Genomic DNA, 17060 nt, shown 5'->3' with positions numbered 1-17060 from the left:
CAAGAAACTGAAGTTCAATACTGGAAAACCCTAGATACAAACAATAGAAGGATTAAAGACAACTGTATACTGATTAATTGAGGCACTGAGACACAGACAGCAACATAAGAAAGACTGAACCTTAACCAAAGGTTTCTGACAAAACCCTTCCACACACACACACACACACACACACACACACACACACACACACACACACACACTCAGGTTTGAGGAAATTTAGTATCCTGAAGTGTAACTACAAGTTCAGTCTTATTTGAATGCCTGTCTACTGTTCAACACCTCAACTTTACAGTAGGTGGCTGTCTTCATTCTTTCTGGTTTTTCTTTTAAAGTTAGCTAATTGTTTAGAGGAACAATTATAAGCATGCTGTAAGACATACATGAAATTAGGAAATGGTACTTCATCGCAAACTATCCAATATCATCTACAATGTATGACTATAACAAGTCACACATCTCTGGCAGTCTACAAACAATTTGCAGGCATGTTAAGTAAGACTTATAAAGACTAGATTCAACAGATACCAGGCAATGTCAAATTGTGGATAGCAGACTGCATGTTAATTTATAATGGCAACAAGAAAGTGTCAGTTCTAAAATGAAGGGTGAGAAGAACTAAAGCCACACCAAGCTAAGAGATGCATTTTATTGTTTTTACCCCACTTACCCAGCAGGTGCTGGCTGACTGACGTGTGGTGGCCGAGAATGGAAGTTTCTACTGTGATCTGATGTTGGCACTGGCATAAGGCGTGGATGCATGTGTTCCACTGTTTGGCCACCAAGCCTAACATTGTTATAAGCAAGGGGTTCTCAGAGTACAGCCACAAATGCATATAAAGACATACAGTTGACATTATTTTTATCTCCAGAAACAATGCTGACTAAATATTTCTTTCTTAATTAGTATTTGCATCAGAGAAGAAGCTGTGGCAAGAGCTTTATGATGTTAAGTGTGCTTGATCATTTGAAGTTATGTTCTTTGGTCTCACTTCATTTCTAAGCAAAGTGATACATGAAATGAGTTATGAGAATGTAGTTGAAATGTCTCAGGTTTTGTAACATGTGGAAATATAGTTGTGAGTATCCTGAATGATGGTCACACTGGAATAAAAGTCTAAATACACACTCATTACAGGATATGGGGCAATTTCATAATGCTATACTTTCACCAAAAGCAAATATACACAATCTTATTGAAGTTTTTATACCGGTTTTAGAAGCATTGATCTGTAGCATTAAAGACTGGAGGTGGTAGATCAGTTCTCGCTAAAAGTCTCCAAATCATATTCAGTGTTCAGATTTCAAAGAATGTAATAATCTGCCTTTTTGATTTAGTCTTTGATGCAAGAGCACAGACGAAAAATTTGTGCTTTATGAAACTTCATTCAAAGAAATTACACACTGATCAATATAATAACTGCTGTGGTCTCTTTCAGATGTTGCTGCTGATTCATGACTGATCCAGTTATCTAAAGTGTGTAAAGTTAGATGCTGCCAGACACTTTTTTGAATGAGTGGTGGAGTATCATCTCATTAGAACAGAGTTTCCCATTGTCCACTGAGAGTTGTTGTATTAACCACATATTCAGCATGTTCAGGTACATGTGTTGATTTGGATGATAATGTACAGTTTCGCAGATCATCATACCCAATCACTGTGCCTATTAACTTCTCCCAATAAATGAAACATCATATTGTAACTCACATGATTTGTTTCAGATAACCCTAAATCTGTTGAAAAATTGTTCACAAAACTCTCTTTAACATGCCTCCTCTTCAAAAGGCCATTAGGCTTTAGGTAGTAAATGATTTGCAGTTTTTATTAGTCCAGAGAAATTAGAACCCCCCCCCCCCCCCACCACCACCACCACCAAAAAAAAACTGTTCTGTGCAATCAATATGCACAAGCCGGAAATAAATTTATTCAACATTAGGGTCCCAAGTAAGAGTTAAAAGAGTTTCTAATGGTTTCTGGAGTGTACTGAACTTTTGATGGCTGAGAAACCACAAAAATTTTGAAACTTCCCAGTTTTTTTCACTGCTTACCCCCTCTTCAGTTTTTTCAGCTGCTTACCCGCAGTTGATCCTAGAAGATTGTCAGTTTTTATCAACTTTGTAGAAAAAATAAGTAATGCTCATCTCCTAACACCTGTAACTCAGAAACAGTTACTCCAAATGAAAAATGTCATTTATGGAAGTTGCTAAGCATCATATTCTGCATAAAAAGAGCTACTAAATTTTAAAGTTGATCACTTCTATGCAAAGACACCTTTTTTTTTACGATGATGGAATAAGGCACAATTTTAAAATCACAAGCAACACACTTCATCCTTGGCCATGGGTCCCTCTTTCGCATAGTTGTGTGGAAAACTAATAAAGATCTTTTCTGCCATCCTTGGAAAGTATGTGAATTACAATAAAAATCATTTTGGGTCCAACTGCAGCATACTGTTGGATGGATACACTGAGGAAGGAGTTGAGAAGAGCATAAAAATGTGCCCAAAGGGCCTGTGATATGTTATCCACTTCTGTTTTATGTGATGAGATAATGTCACTAACTACACCAAAAGAAAGTTTCGTATTAGGGGAATGTCTTATTTCTATGTTTACACAAAAAATATGTAGTGAAGAGTACAGGTCAAGTAGGCAATTGAGGGTGCAGACCCTTTGATTGATATCACAGCTGTAGGAAGTCAAGTCGAACCAGTGAGGCATCATCTGCACTGTCAGGGAAGATTCTGATTAGTTGATCCTGTTGACTGACTAATCTTTTGGTCTTACTAAGTACCTCACAGTGGTGAGCAGGAAGAAACCTTCACCAGTATCTTCCTTACGAAAGCTGGAAAAGGCAACCAAGACACATCCACTTATGTTCTAACAGTTTCTAAGTTGTCTGGAGAAATAATAATAATAATAATAATAATAATAATGTTATTTTTTCAGGTCTTTAGCGGCTGTCACACTACCTTTTTGACAGGACAAAATCAAATTTATAAACATGTTTCAAAGAAGGCAAGCATCCAACATGTCACGTCAGATTTCACGGATCTCAGTGTCACTCCTAACAAGGCTGCTGAGGCAGGAGTGAAGTTAGTTTGTACACGTGTAGCAGGTCAAAACCTCTGAATAACCTACACCTGTTCCAGGCAGCTTTATCAAAAAATAATAACTTCAATCTGCCCTGTTTGCCTCCCACAGGAGCTACTGCTCACCAGCACTCCTCAGTTTCTACTTGCACATTTAGACATGGAGGAACAATTAGCTGGATCCACTGAATTGGGGTGGGGGGGGGAAAAAAAATCTGATCCCACTGCAACCACCCAACCACCAGCAAGCCAGGAACTGCTTGACACAATATCCTGTATGTGCAACAAATGATGCTAAGTAGCTTGTACCTGTAGGAAAGTGTTCGTAAAGTGCTTGGCTATACGCAACAATTGTAAGAGGCTTTTATGCATTAATTCTCAAAAAGGAAGAAGACACCTTCCTTAATTCTATGTATGTCTACAATGAAATTTACATTGTTGAGGAAGAAATTGATTTAAATCCCATGCCAGAAGAAGGTGGAGAATTGGAAGATGTTTCCTCTCACGGACCATCACCCAGAATCGGTGAATCGCGCCCACACACACACACACACACACACACACACACACACACACACCTATCTTTATTTTGGTCTGTCATGGTAATAAATAAATAGAGCTAACTACTTAGGTAGGTAGGTACCTAACTAACCTGACAATTTATTTGGAAGAATATGGATGATACTGGGTTCTGAAATAATTTGACTCCACAAAAAAGTCTTAGAAAGAATTTAGTACTTCAAATAACTACTCATTTGTTCCAGTATCTTTGCATAGGAGTGAGAGAATTTTAAAATTTTGGATTCTTTTCATGCAGAATTTGATGTTCTACAACTTTCATCAACAACATTTCTCACTTGGAGTAGCCATTTTTGAGTTACAGGCATTGTAAGATGTGCTTAACTCACTTTTCCACCAATTTGGTAAAAAATATCTTTGAAAATCAACAATGGATAAAAGGCTGAATTAATTATAACTTTCAATACGTTATGCTCCCTGAAATTTTGTGCTCTTTATTTTGATATTTTGGAAATTTTCTGTAGGATTCATTGTTTTCAAGTTATATGCCAAAAATTGAAAAAGGCAGCACAACCCAGAATCCATCGCAAACTCCTAACTCTCATCTAGAATGCCTTATATCAAAATTATTTACAGATTGTGCATATTTATTGGACACCAGAAATATAATTTGCTACACTATATGGCTACATTAAGTCCCTTTACATTGCTGATGGTATTATACAGCCACTGGTAGTTTGTTCTCCACACTGTTTGGACTCCACATTAAATTTCAATTTACACCATCAATCCTTCCACTTTCTTATAGATGCATCATCTGTAACAAAATTTTTTGTAACACCTTAAGATTGGCGTTGCACGAGAAAAGCAACAATAAAGTCTACATAAGTAACCAGAGAACTGTAATCACAATGTCATTTTGTACACATTCAAACGTTCAATAACTTCACTCAGTTATGGTGCAAACATATGACCACGTGAAACTGTCTAATAATGAGCAATATTCCATCTTATGAAATGAATGAAACTTCAAAATTCTATGTAACAAGTATGGTGAGCACGTCCCACATAGTACATGACATAACTCTATGACTGTGTCTCTCAAAACTACTGGTAGCAAGGAATAATGCACGATACCGACACAATAGAAACTACTCCTGAACAGACCATAAAGCCCCAATGGTACTGACTAGACGCCATGTCATCCTCAGTTCAGAGGCTTCACTGGAAGCAGATACACAGGGGCATGTGGTCAGCACACTGCTCTCCCGGACGTGCCCCACAAGGGCCGAGTGCACCCCGCTCGATAACAGTACTCAACAGAGCAGATGGTCACCCACCCAATTGTGCTAGGCCAGCCTGACAGTGCTTAACTACGATGATCTGACAGGAACCGCTATTACCACTGCACCAAGGCCGCTGGCATTCATCACTGGCCAGTTGCATTAAACAGATACACTGCATCTTCACAAGGTGAGGCATCGATGCATTCAAATAAATTAATCTCTCCAACTAGTGTTTTTCTTTGTGCATGTATCCATAAACCTCTTCAATTAAATAACTTTTTTTTCTACAAGGCTGTTTTTTTATTGAACAAATATGTCATAGCTGGCTAATTCTGATATCATCAACATTCACATGAGTGTACAATCAAACATGCTGTTTTAAGAATATAACAGTGTGTATTCAACAACAAATGAGATATCTACGGTGAGTCGTCCGAGTCTCCAACCCTGTAACATTATATGCTCTTACTTTTTACCTTCACAATGTTCTGGAGAGGGTAAAAATCTCCGTAGCAAAAGAAAATTCCAATACACACACTGTGATTAACATTGGACCCTTAAGTTGTAGGGACACATGGGCTTTAAGGCCTTAGCATTAAAAGCCAATAGACAATAATTAAATAACTGATTTTGACAGATATTATTTGTCCACAGTAGATAACAATTTCAGTTTTAATAAATTCATATGTACAGCCCTAGTCTTCAAAAGGATGAAAACAAAAGACAATAGGAAATCTAAAAACCTTAACAGTGTTTCTGTCCGGAAACACTGACTAATCAGATAACTAGAAGGAAAAATATAGAGAGATTTCAAAACTTGATTCTTCAGTTTCTCAAAACATAACTGACAGCAAAAAAATTAACTTATGTGAATGGATCCTGGTGGTTCATGGTGTGGGTTCCTGTAGTCGTGTCCTAGTTCATGAACCACGGGCAACGTATGAGTGGCCAAGTAAGTGGTCCCGACAGTCGGGATACCAGTTACTTTGGAAGAAAGCAGGGCATCTCGAACATATTCTGAGTCGTGGTCACCTTTGTGCTCATATGGCAAAGACTACCAAATCCACCGGTTAGTCCCTCAACTGTTAGGGGTAATACCCAATGGGACTCAGGGCAAGTAAGGCTAGCAACCTGCTTCCCTGGTAATTTAAATATGATGCTGGCAACAATCAGAGCAAAATGCCTCGGACCTTTGGAGGTGACGGAGTCCCACCTCTAACTGACAAACCAGGGACTCCTAAGATACGACTTGGCAAACAAATGGTAATGAGATGGGGAGCTATTAATATCAATGGGGGCTACTCTGGGAAGAAGGTAGAGTTGGCAGAGGCTGCAAGTAAGATGGGGCTGGATGTTTTAGTTGTTAGTGACATTCAGGTAATGGGTGAGAAAGAAGAGGAAGTGGGAGAATACAAGGTCTACCTAACAGGAGTCAAAGCAGGAATAGCACAATGGGGTTTAGGGCTTTACATCAGGAAAGAAATGGAACCCAGCGTAGTTGCAGTAAGGTACGTAAACGGACGACTGATGTGGATAGATTTGACAGTGTCTGGCAAGAAAATTAGGATTGTGTCAGTATATTCGCATTGTGAAGGGACAGATCAAGATAAGATGGATAGTTTTTATGAGGCACTCATTGATGTAGTTGTTAGAGTAAAGGACAAGGACAGTGTTCTGCTCATGGGTGATTTTAACGCCAGGATTGGAAATCGAACAGAAGGGTATGAAAAAGTTATGGGTAAATTTGGAGAGGATATGGAGGCCAACAGGAACGGGAAACAACTCTGATTTCTGTCCCAGTATGGGCTTAGTAATCACAAACTCCTTTTTTTAAACATAAGAACATTCACCGGTATACTTGGGAAGGCAGGGGAACCAGATCCGTCATTGACTATATAACAACAGATCAGGAATTCAGGAAGGCTGTGAGGGACACACGTGTATTCAGGGGATTCTTTGATGACACTGATCATTATTTAATCTGCAGTGAAATTGGGATTGTGAGGCCGAAAGTGCAGGTGGTCAGGTCCATATGTAGGAGGATAAGAGTGGAGAAACTTTAGGATAAGGAAATCAGGCACAAGTACGTAACAGCAATCTCAGGAAGGTACCAGGTAGTTGAATGTGGTCAATTACAGTCATTGGAAAAGGAATGGACAAGGTACAGGGACACAGCACTAGAAGTGGCTAAAGAATGTCTTGGAACAGTAGTGTGTAAAAGCAGGATGAAGCAAACAGCTTGGTGGAATGACACAGTCAAGGCAGCTTGTAAAAGGAAAAAGAAGTCGTATAAAAAATGGCTACATACTAGAACTCAGGTAGACAGAGAAAGTTATGTTGAAGAAAGAAACAAAGCCAAACAGATAATTGCAGCATCCAAGAAGAAATCTTGGGAAGACTTTGGAAACAGGTTGGAGACTATGGGTCAAGTTGCTGGAAAACCATTCTGGAGTGTAATTAGCAGTCTTCAAAAGGGAGGTAAGAAGGAAATGACAAGTATTTTGGACAGGTCAGGAAAACTGCTGGTGAATCCTGTGGATGCCTTGGGCAGATGGAGGGAACGTTTTGAAGAGTTGCTCAATGTAGGTGAAAATACAATCAGTAATGTTTCAGATTTCAAGGTAGAATGGGATAGGAATGATGACGGAAATAGGATCACATTTGAGGAAGTGGAGAAAATGGTCAATAGATTGCAGTGCAATAAAGCAGCTGGGATGAATGAAATTAAGTCGGAACTCATCAAATACAGTGGAATGTCAGGTATTAAATGGCTACACAGGATAATTGAAATGACCTGGGAGTCGGGACAGGTTCCATCAGACTGGAAAAAAGCAGTAATCACACCAATCTTTAAACATGGAAACAGAAAAGATTGTAACAACTACAGAGGTATTTCTTTAATCAGCGTTGTGGGTAAAATCTTCTCAGGTATTGTTGAAAGGAAAGTGCGATTATTAGTTGAGGACCAATTGGATGGAAATCAGTGTGGGTTTAGGCCTCTTAGAGGTTGTCAGGGCCAGATCTTTAGCTTACGGCAAGGAATGGAGAAGTGTTACGAGTGGAACAGGGAATTGTATCTATGCTTTATAGATCTAGAAAAGACATATGACCGGGTTCCTAGGAGGAAGTTATTGTCTGTTCTACGAGATTATGAAATAGGAGGCAAACTTTTGCAAGCAATTAAAGGTCTTTACATGGATAGTCAGGCAGCAGTTATTAGAGTTGACGGTAAATTGAGTTCATGGTTCAGAGTAATTTCAGGGGTAAGACAAGGCTGCAACCTGCCGCCACTGTTGTTCATATTATTTATGGATCATATGTTGAAAACAATAGACTGGCTGGGTGAGATTAAAATGTGTGAACACAAAATAAGCACTCTTGCATATGCGGATGACTTAGTTGTGATGGCAGATTCGATTGAAAGTTTGCAAAGTAATATTTCAGAGCTAGGTCAGAAATGTAAGGACTATGGTATGAAGATTAGCATCTCCAAAACGAAAGTAACGTCTGTGGGAAAGAAATATTACTGGATTGAGTGCCAAATAGTAGGAACAAAGTTAGAACAGGTGGACGGTTTCAAGTACTTAGGATGCATATTCTCACAGGATGGCAACAAAGTGAAAGAACTGGAAGCGAGGTGTAGCAAAGCTAATGCAGTCAGCACTCAGCTACGATCTACTCTCTTCTGCAAGAAGGAAGTCAGTACCAAGACTAATTTATCTGTGCACCGTTCAATCTTTCGACCAATTTTGTTGTATGGGAGTGAAAGCTGGGTGGATTCAGGTTACCTTATCAACAAGGTTGAGGTTACGAATATGAAAGTAGCTAGGATGATGATTGGATCCTGGTGTCCTAAAGGCACAAATTTAAGCAACTGTCCACATTACCATGATCAGGGACTCTGATAAACTGACTGCCTCAGAGTGAGTGCATGGTTCTTACACCTTTCCTCATCCCTACAACTTACTGCTCTGACGTCAGTTCAAATTTGGTGGTGCATGCTGGATATTTCCATTTTGTCTCTTTCCTTTTACTAATCCAACAGAGCATGGGTCTCATGCCATATTAAAGTTTGTAACCACGCATCACAGTTTCTCTAATCTCAATGGATTCTTTAATGACAGTCTTAGTATTTTGATGTCTGCACCACAACCTTAATGTAATTGTAATGCATTCAATATAATTCAGGATAAACAGTGCTCTGCAAATGCTGAAGTGGGTTGCACCAATCGTTTATGCCATTTGTGTTGACAGTAGCAATCTTCAGAGCATGCTCACTCTGACCTATGCATGTCATGCCCCACTGGCAGGAGACTGGTACTTCTATAACACAAAGTTATCATTCACACTACCAAGAAGTGCATGTGTTTAAGCTGGTGGACAGAAAACAGTCTTCAGATATGTTTTCCAAGGATTTCATCTTATCTTATTTTGTCCAGGGGGTCAGTTCATAAACACACTTGACAATAGCAACCTGGTTGTTTGTTACAATATTATATCCACTGGAAACAAAGATTAAACCACACACAACAATAAACTATTTCATCATCAATTATACGAAGAGAAATTGATGAGTCCTGTCATGTGAAATCACATACCTCCAAATGGAGGAGATGTATTTCAGCATAGAAAATTTTTTCAAGTTGTGCTACCAAAGAAGTCATTTTCTGAGAATCTCTGCATTCCTTGTAAGGTATTGGGTTGAACACATTGAGTTGAACTTTGAAATGGCGATGCATCATATTGACTCAGTGGGAGCTAGAAGAATCAAGAATTATGTCAGCCTAACCTTGATATGGAGAGATACACTTTACTCCCTGGAACCTATAGGTGACAGCCAGAAAACTAGTTTGGTTCATCTAAATCTGGTGACCCCATTCAGCCCCTTATGTGGGAATGTACTGATGATGTCATCTGGTCAGGGCTAATTCTGCATGAAGGAAGGGCACTGGATGTTTACCAACAAAATTTAAGTGTCTTTCTGAGCACCTACCATTGGATGCTTCCTACAAGACAATCATCTTTCTTACTGACAGGCATCTGAATCACAATTCCATTCTGTTACGAATGCACGTATCATGGAATTCTTAGCATGCACATAAAATATGCTGCATAACTTGCTCCTGCAGTAGCTGAAAAAGTATGTTATGAAACCTGTTAATACTCTTATCTGAATGAAAACTGCAAAACAGAAAATATTCGGAAGGGAGAGGCGTGCCATCTGCATACTAAGAGAAGATGCTCAATGTGTACCAGGAGATCAACACAGATTCCACCCAAAAAATCTCAGAACAAAACAATGGCACTTCCCAAAGACTATGGCCTATCAGAGAAAGTGCTTCAAAAGCTATTGAGAGAACTGCTTTTGTTAAGACTTTATAAGCTTCCCAGCATCCATAAAAATGGGGTACCATTCTGCCCCTTATTTAGCAAAATAACATAATTATTTGCTAAGTACCTTAACGAATTGCTTAGGCCTTATATTGGTAAAAGTTCACACCACAGTTACTATGTGAAATTTGAAAAAATGCCTTAATAGTTTTAGGGTAAAGAGTTCCACAATTCTTGATGGCTTCGGTGTCTCTCTTTTTACCAGATATCCTTTACATGAATCTTGGAACTCACTGGTAAGAAATTTGACTTCAGATCTTTAATCTCTCTAGGAATGTCTTCACATCCACACACTTTCCTTTCCATGGTAGTGACTTTGTGCATATACAGGAGCAGCCTAGGCAGTCCAATTTTACCAGCTGTTGCCTAAATGTACACGAGCCATTTCTTGTTACAAGTCAACTTCTTTCTTCTATTATGTTGACAACTCCCTCAAAATATGGGCAGATGAAAGAGGTAAGCTGAATGAACTCCTCACCCACCTTAACTCCACATGTTCAAAAATCAACTTTACCATGTAGTTCATCTCATTCTGGTTGCCATGGTAAAATAAGAACAAAAGGTGCATTTATCACAACGTAAACAGCAAGACTATGCAGACCGATTTGCATCTGCACATTGACTGCTGTCACCACTCAGTGCACACAAATGGGGTATTCAAAATAATGGATTCCACAAAAATAAAAAATACTCTTTTGGGTATGAGTAATCTCACCAAATATATTTTGAAACAGTTTTCATAAGAACAGGAACAGAAAGCGAGATTCAGCAAGCCCTTTGCCAATGCAACCAGCTGAAAGGTAAGTGGGAAGAGGGGTCTCAGACTAAATTATCAACTATATTTATGTCATACAGTCACAAACTTTGCAGGAAAATTGAGAAATTCTCCAGTAACACTATGTAAATATTTTGTCCCCGCTGGCCAAAGCACAGACAGTCCTTGGTAGTGACATGGACGATGTTGAACTACTGTCATCCTGTGTGTACAAAATTGTTTACCAATGCAGCATATTGTTAAAGACTGCTGCTGAAAACACTAATGCCATACCCAATTACTATAGCCCAATAAATCAGTAATCGCAGAGTACTATCTATCTGAATAACACACAACGCATTATGACCACACTAAGGTTCTGGAACACACTAAAATGATAGGGATTGCGTCACTTAAGATTTTATTGTGACTAAATAAGGAACCACTTCATCAACACTGGCTACAAACCTCAATAAGGATTGGCACCCTCATACTATTACATTCAGGAGGAGGAATACACCTATGAATTATTTTGTTTTAAAACATTAATATTCTGCAGTAAAGAAATACTCATATTACTAATAGCAACTATTATTTAACAAATTCTCTTTAGTACTTGGAAACACGCTTGATGTTTCATTAAGTTTTCAAACTTGTCCAGCAAGGGAAATAGCACTGTTAGCTCTTGCTGTATCCACATAAACCACTAAATGAACAAACAAAATTATATCATTGTATGACATGACACATAGTTCATGTGATATGACAACATTAACACTGGGATGCAAGAAAGACTAGCTTTTACTTAAAACTGTGTGCATATTATTCAAAATATACGCATCCCGTGTTTTACAATGACAGTACTTTGTGACTTCCAACAAACTTTAAATATAATTTAAAATTTTTCTAGACTTTTCCTCACTTGCTTAATGTCAAATTTTTAACATATTAACTTATTCGTAAAGTAATCAAAACTTTGAGGCTGGTTTATTGTTGGAAGTTCGATTCTTTAAATAAATGGGATGGCCCAGTTCCAATACATAAACACACAGTTCCCAACTTTTCACTTCATTATGAGCGACCTTTGCAATCATCAATATCTAATTTGAATGATCTAGTTCCACTTAATGGTGCATAAATTTTGACTGGATTCTGAAGTTTAATTCATGATAATCTTTCATAGCTTTTTCAGGAAATAACACATCAAAAAAAAAAAAAAACCATGAGTTTGTCAACCTGATTATTTATTTGTCCAATCTAATGTAATTTAAAAATTAAACTGGAAGAAGATAGCTTAAATCAAGGTTCACCTTAGAAATTATTGCCTCGCAGCATAGTCTACTCGGGTAGAACTGAGACTATGATAATCGACAAGGAGACACTAAATGGATCACAATGAATTCAACAGCAAATTTTCCTAAAGATGATCATCATAGATCCTTCTGAAACATCAGATGATGGGACATATGATTCAAACTGCTAACACATCAGAGAAAAAGGTCCTAAATTCAGTGGTACAAGAATGGGCAGAAACTAATTCTGAAACAAAATATTACAAGAGAGATTTTTAAGAAATGGAGGAAAGTTCAATCAGAAGTATAAAATTCTCAGTATTAGGACACAAATTAACAGGAAAACCACAGGCACAAGATTTCACTTCAAATCAATACACAATAAGATAGGACAGATTAATCAAGGATTAAATTAATGTTACTGCACACAATGCGCAGTAGCAGTTAACGCCGCTAGCTGGCATGCTGTGGGTCACCAGCTCAAATCTCATCAAAAACAAATATCTGTTAGTATTTATCATTTCTACAAAGTTCATGAAATTTCTTACATTTGTAATGTTTGCACATTCTGGATTAATGAATGTTTGTATAAATAGCAACACTTTCCGCACAGGAAGCTGTTCAGCTCTGTCTGTATGTTAGTGGACACAACAAATGTGTTTCAGTGCTGAGTGTTGTACTCCACTCACTACGGAACTCTGATTTTGGGTTTGCTTTTTATTGTGGTTAAGAAGAGACACTGCCCAGTATAGAGGCCAGATACTTCAAAACAACAGCATAATCATGGCTCCAATCAGGCATGATAAAAGCAGTCACCTACAAGGGAAGGAACCAGAATAGAAGCAGTACATCGTTCCTAAGGTACATATATTAGGGAGATAAACTGATTCCAAAACAGCAGTAAGTCACCAGCACACCAGGCATCCATCAGTGTGGTGCCAATAAAAACCCAACAAAATGGTAAAAAGGATTAGACTGAGGCAAAATATAACAGGTGGGATGAAATTATGTGTTTAGTAAATGATTACTAAGAAGTATCCTTGCCACCACTCAAACAGTGGTTATTCCATCACAAACCCATCTATGCCACATTCTTGTCTGTTGTTATTCAACCATTCCTTCCTACCCATTATCCCATGATTTATCACAAGGATAAACCTAGATGCAAGACCTGTCCCATACAGCCACCTATTAAGACCTACTATCCCACTCCCTCAAATCAAAGGCAGGGCCTCCAGCAACAACAATCTGTGATCTACCAACTTAGCTGCACCCAGAGACAGCAGTGGACAGTGTGTGTCTTACATGTGTGTGTGTGTGTGTGTGTGTGTGTGTGTGTTTGTGTGTGTGTTTTTTTTGCCTACATCTGATGAAGGACAGCCAACATCTATTACCTTCAATGTGCCTGTCTGCCAGTTAGTGCCACCTCTCTGTGGTGAGTAGCCTATTCTTTTCCTATTATTGTTATTCCATCCTGGATTATGCTTTGTTTGACACAGTAAATATTTAGTTTGTTTTATTTTTATGTTTCTTAAATTTCCTTGGTGGCCACAGTGGTCTAACAAGTAAAGAACTACACCAAAGAGCCAAAGAAACTTGTACACCTGTTTAATATTGTGTATAGCCCGTGCGGCGAGCATGCAGAAGTGCCGTAACACGACTTGGTACGAACTTGACTAATGTCTGAAATAGTGCTGGAGGGGAATGACACCATGAATCCTGCAGGGATGTCCATAAATTCATAAGAGTACGATGAGATGAAGATTTTTCTGAACAACACATTGCAAGGCAGCCCAAATATGCTCAATACTCTTCATTGCACAAGTCCATCAGAATGCACAAAGGACACGAATGGATGCAGGTGATCAGAATGGATGCTTACGTGTGTGTCACATGTCAGAGTCATATCTAAACATATCAGGTGTCCCAAATCCCTCCAACTGCACATGAAAGCCTCCATGGATTCGTGAGGCTGTCTCCACACCCGTACATGTCCATCCACCCTACACAATTTGAAATGAGACTTCTCTAACCAGGCAACATGTTTCCAGTCATCTACAGTAAAATGCCGGTGTTGATGGATCCAGGTGAGGCATAAAAAGCTTTGAGTCGTGCAGTCATCAAGGGTCCACGAGTGGGCCTTCGGCTCCGAAAGCCCTTATCGATGATGATTTGTTGGATGTTTCGCACATTGGTGCTTGTTGATGGCCCAGCATAGAAATCTGCAGCAATTTGCAAAGGGTTGCACTTCTGTCACATTGAATGATTCTCTTCAATAGTCATTGGTCCTGTTCTTGCAGGATCTTTTTTTTTTCAGCCACAGCTGGGGCATGGAGCCTACCGCCTTTCCCCAACCTAGAGCCATGGCAAACAGAAACACTGCAATCTATCCTCAGTCACAAGTTTGTGCATGGACTTTACCTTTTTATATTTCCTTCAGCATCCCTTACTGGGAATATAGGAAGACAATCTAGTAAATATTGGAAATAAGTGCATAAGATAGCAAGATAGCAAAGTAAATAGGGAGACAATCTAGTAAATATTGGAAATAAGTGCATAAGATAGCAAGATAGCAAAGTAAAGAGAGAGGGAGTAAATGTTAATTCAGAACGTAACTGAAAGGGGAAAGAAGCAAGTCTGTTGAAGGGTGAAGGTGAAAAGTGGGAACCACACTGGGAGTTGGGTTCAAATAAACCTGATAGCAAAGTGTCATTAGGATGTGGAGCAAAACTTGCAGTTTATATGTAGATGCTTACATAAAGTAACTTTTTCCTTGACTACATAGTTTTTCCAGTTGTGTGTATATGATAAATAAATTCTGAGCCAATCAAAAAACTGTAAATCTAATTTAAAGATGCACAATAAACAAAATTGGTGCAGCATCTGACCCAGTGGTGGTAGTATGTTATTTCTTATTACTTTGTAGTGATAATATTCTTTTCGGTTTGACATGAAACTGTCTCCAAAATCAGTTTCCGGATAAGCATACTCTGCATATTCTCCATAACTAATTTATGTTGAAATTAAATTTAGTTTTATTCATCATGAAAACTGTATTTCTTAATAATGAGGAGTAGAATGAATAACTAATAAAGCGGCGCTGCAGCAAAGAAAATTATGGCACAACTTGAGTTAATGAAATGACAGATTGACAGAACATACCCTGAGGCATGAAGGAAAACTGTTGGTAATAAAGAAAGGATTGGAGAGTGGTGGCACACAGCCAGACTACAGTAAAAAGATCAAAGTACGTGTAGAATGTAGAAATTATTCAGAGACGACAACCTTAAAACAGAATAAACTAGTGTGGAAAGATGCATCATGCCTTCTTCTGAAAGAACACCACCAATACAAGTAGTATATCCATACTACTGAGTCAGGTTGTTCTAAATTCTGAACTGACACTTCAGTTATGGGTATTAGTAGGGACCTGAAAAAACTGCATTCTGCAATAAATGCAAATATAGATGCCAATTCTGCCTCAAAATGCAAAAATTCAGATTTACCTCACAGACGGTACTCCAAAGAGAATTGTGTTTAGATGAACTGTTTTATCAGTGATAGCTATTTCAAACTTTTTCTACATGTTAATATCCAAAATGTAAGCAAGTTTTGGTTACTGGTGATGCCCTGGAAACATAATGTGAGTAAGAAAATGTTTGCAAAATAAGAAGTGCTCATACAGAATGACGTATCAATGTGCACATTGCTCTGGGAGGTTGAATGGTCTGTATCAGATGCATGTCACATACCACAACTTACTACTCAGCAGAGGGGCCTAGCATCTTAGAACAAAGAAGCTCATATGCCTGTTTTGTAGCTAAATCAAACAATGGAAAATCCAGAATGGAATAACAGTATTATGAAAAAGATAAATTGGTACTAACCATATAGAAGAGACGCCGAGTTGCACATAGGCACAACAGAAAGACTATCAAACACGTAAGCCTTTGGACAAAAATGCCTTCACTGTAATTAAACTTAAACACACACACACACACACACACACACACACACACACACACACACACAAACTAGTCTCTTGCTGCTTATGTCAAACTTTGTGTGTGTGTGTGTGTGTGTGTGTGTGTTTAATTCCAATGAAGACATTTTTGGCCAAAAGCTTACCTATTTGATCATCCCCACCCCCCTCCCACCCCCCTTTCCCATCTGCGACTCGGCAACTCCGGTATATGATTAGTAGAAATCTAGCCTTTTCATAATATTGTTTGTTAGATAAAGCCGATATACTGCAGACAAGTTTAATGTGGCACTTTTAGGCTGCAGGTATTTTGAACTGTAGTTGCATCTCCTACTGCTAGAGGTCAGGCTTAAACTGCCTCATTAACAATTTAATATTCTGCTTACCTCACCAAGCAATTGTGTGGCAGTCATTAACACGTTCCGTGCTGCACATTGCTCATTGTTCCCTTTTCTTATTTTGAAATGAGTGAAAAGACTATTCCTGATCCATCATGGCTTTTGATTAGACCCTCAGAGTATCAGAAAGGATCAGTGATCCTTATGACAGTGTGTCAGTTCAGCTTTCACAGAACAAGGGGGGTAGTGGACTGTTCCCTGCGAGAGGGAGGCAGGGCTTCTTGTTCTGAGGTGCTTCTTTCGCCACACCGCACCTCTCCCTTCTGGACGTTGAAATTCTAGTTTGTTTATCCTTGCAGCTGTCTGCCGGTATATAATGTGCACACACTGCACTGTAACGATTCAAAAA

At 38.7% G+C, this 17060-nt stretch overlaps 1 protein-coding gene across 10 annotated transcripts in view; it reads right to left on the bottom strand.

The window, feature by feature from the left end:
* LOC126335556 (E3 ubiquitin-protein ligase RBBP6) overlaps positions 1-17060 on the bottom strand; it is a 356043-nt gene that overhangs the window by 190237 nt on the left and 148746 nt on the right. For 6 of the 10 annotated variants that reach the window (XM_049998961.1, XM_049998962.1, XM_049998970.1 and 3 more), the window contains one exon: positions 671-787. The exons of the other annotated variants lie outside the window; for them this stretch is intronic. In XM_049998961.1, coding sequence (XP_049854918.1) covers positions 671-787 — 117 coding nt within the window. The remainder of the gene's footprint in view (positions 1-670; positions 788-17060) is intronic. 10 annotated transcript variants of the gene reach the window in all.

This window comes from Schistocerca gregaria, chromosome 2 (assembly GCF_023897955.1).
Source record: "Schistocerca gregaria isolate iqSchGreg1 chromosome 2, iqSchGreg1.2, whole genome shotgun sequence".
Classification (NCBI taxonomy): domain Eukaryota; kingdom Metazoa; phylum Arthropoda; class Insecta; order Orthoptera; family Acrididae; genus Schistocerca; species Schistocerca gregaria.
Note: the sequence above shows the minus strand (reverse complement) of the source record. Positions and strands in the feature narration are given on the sequence as shown.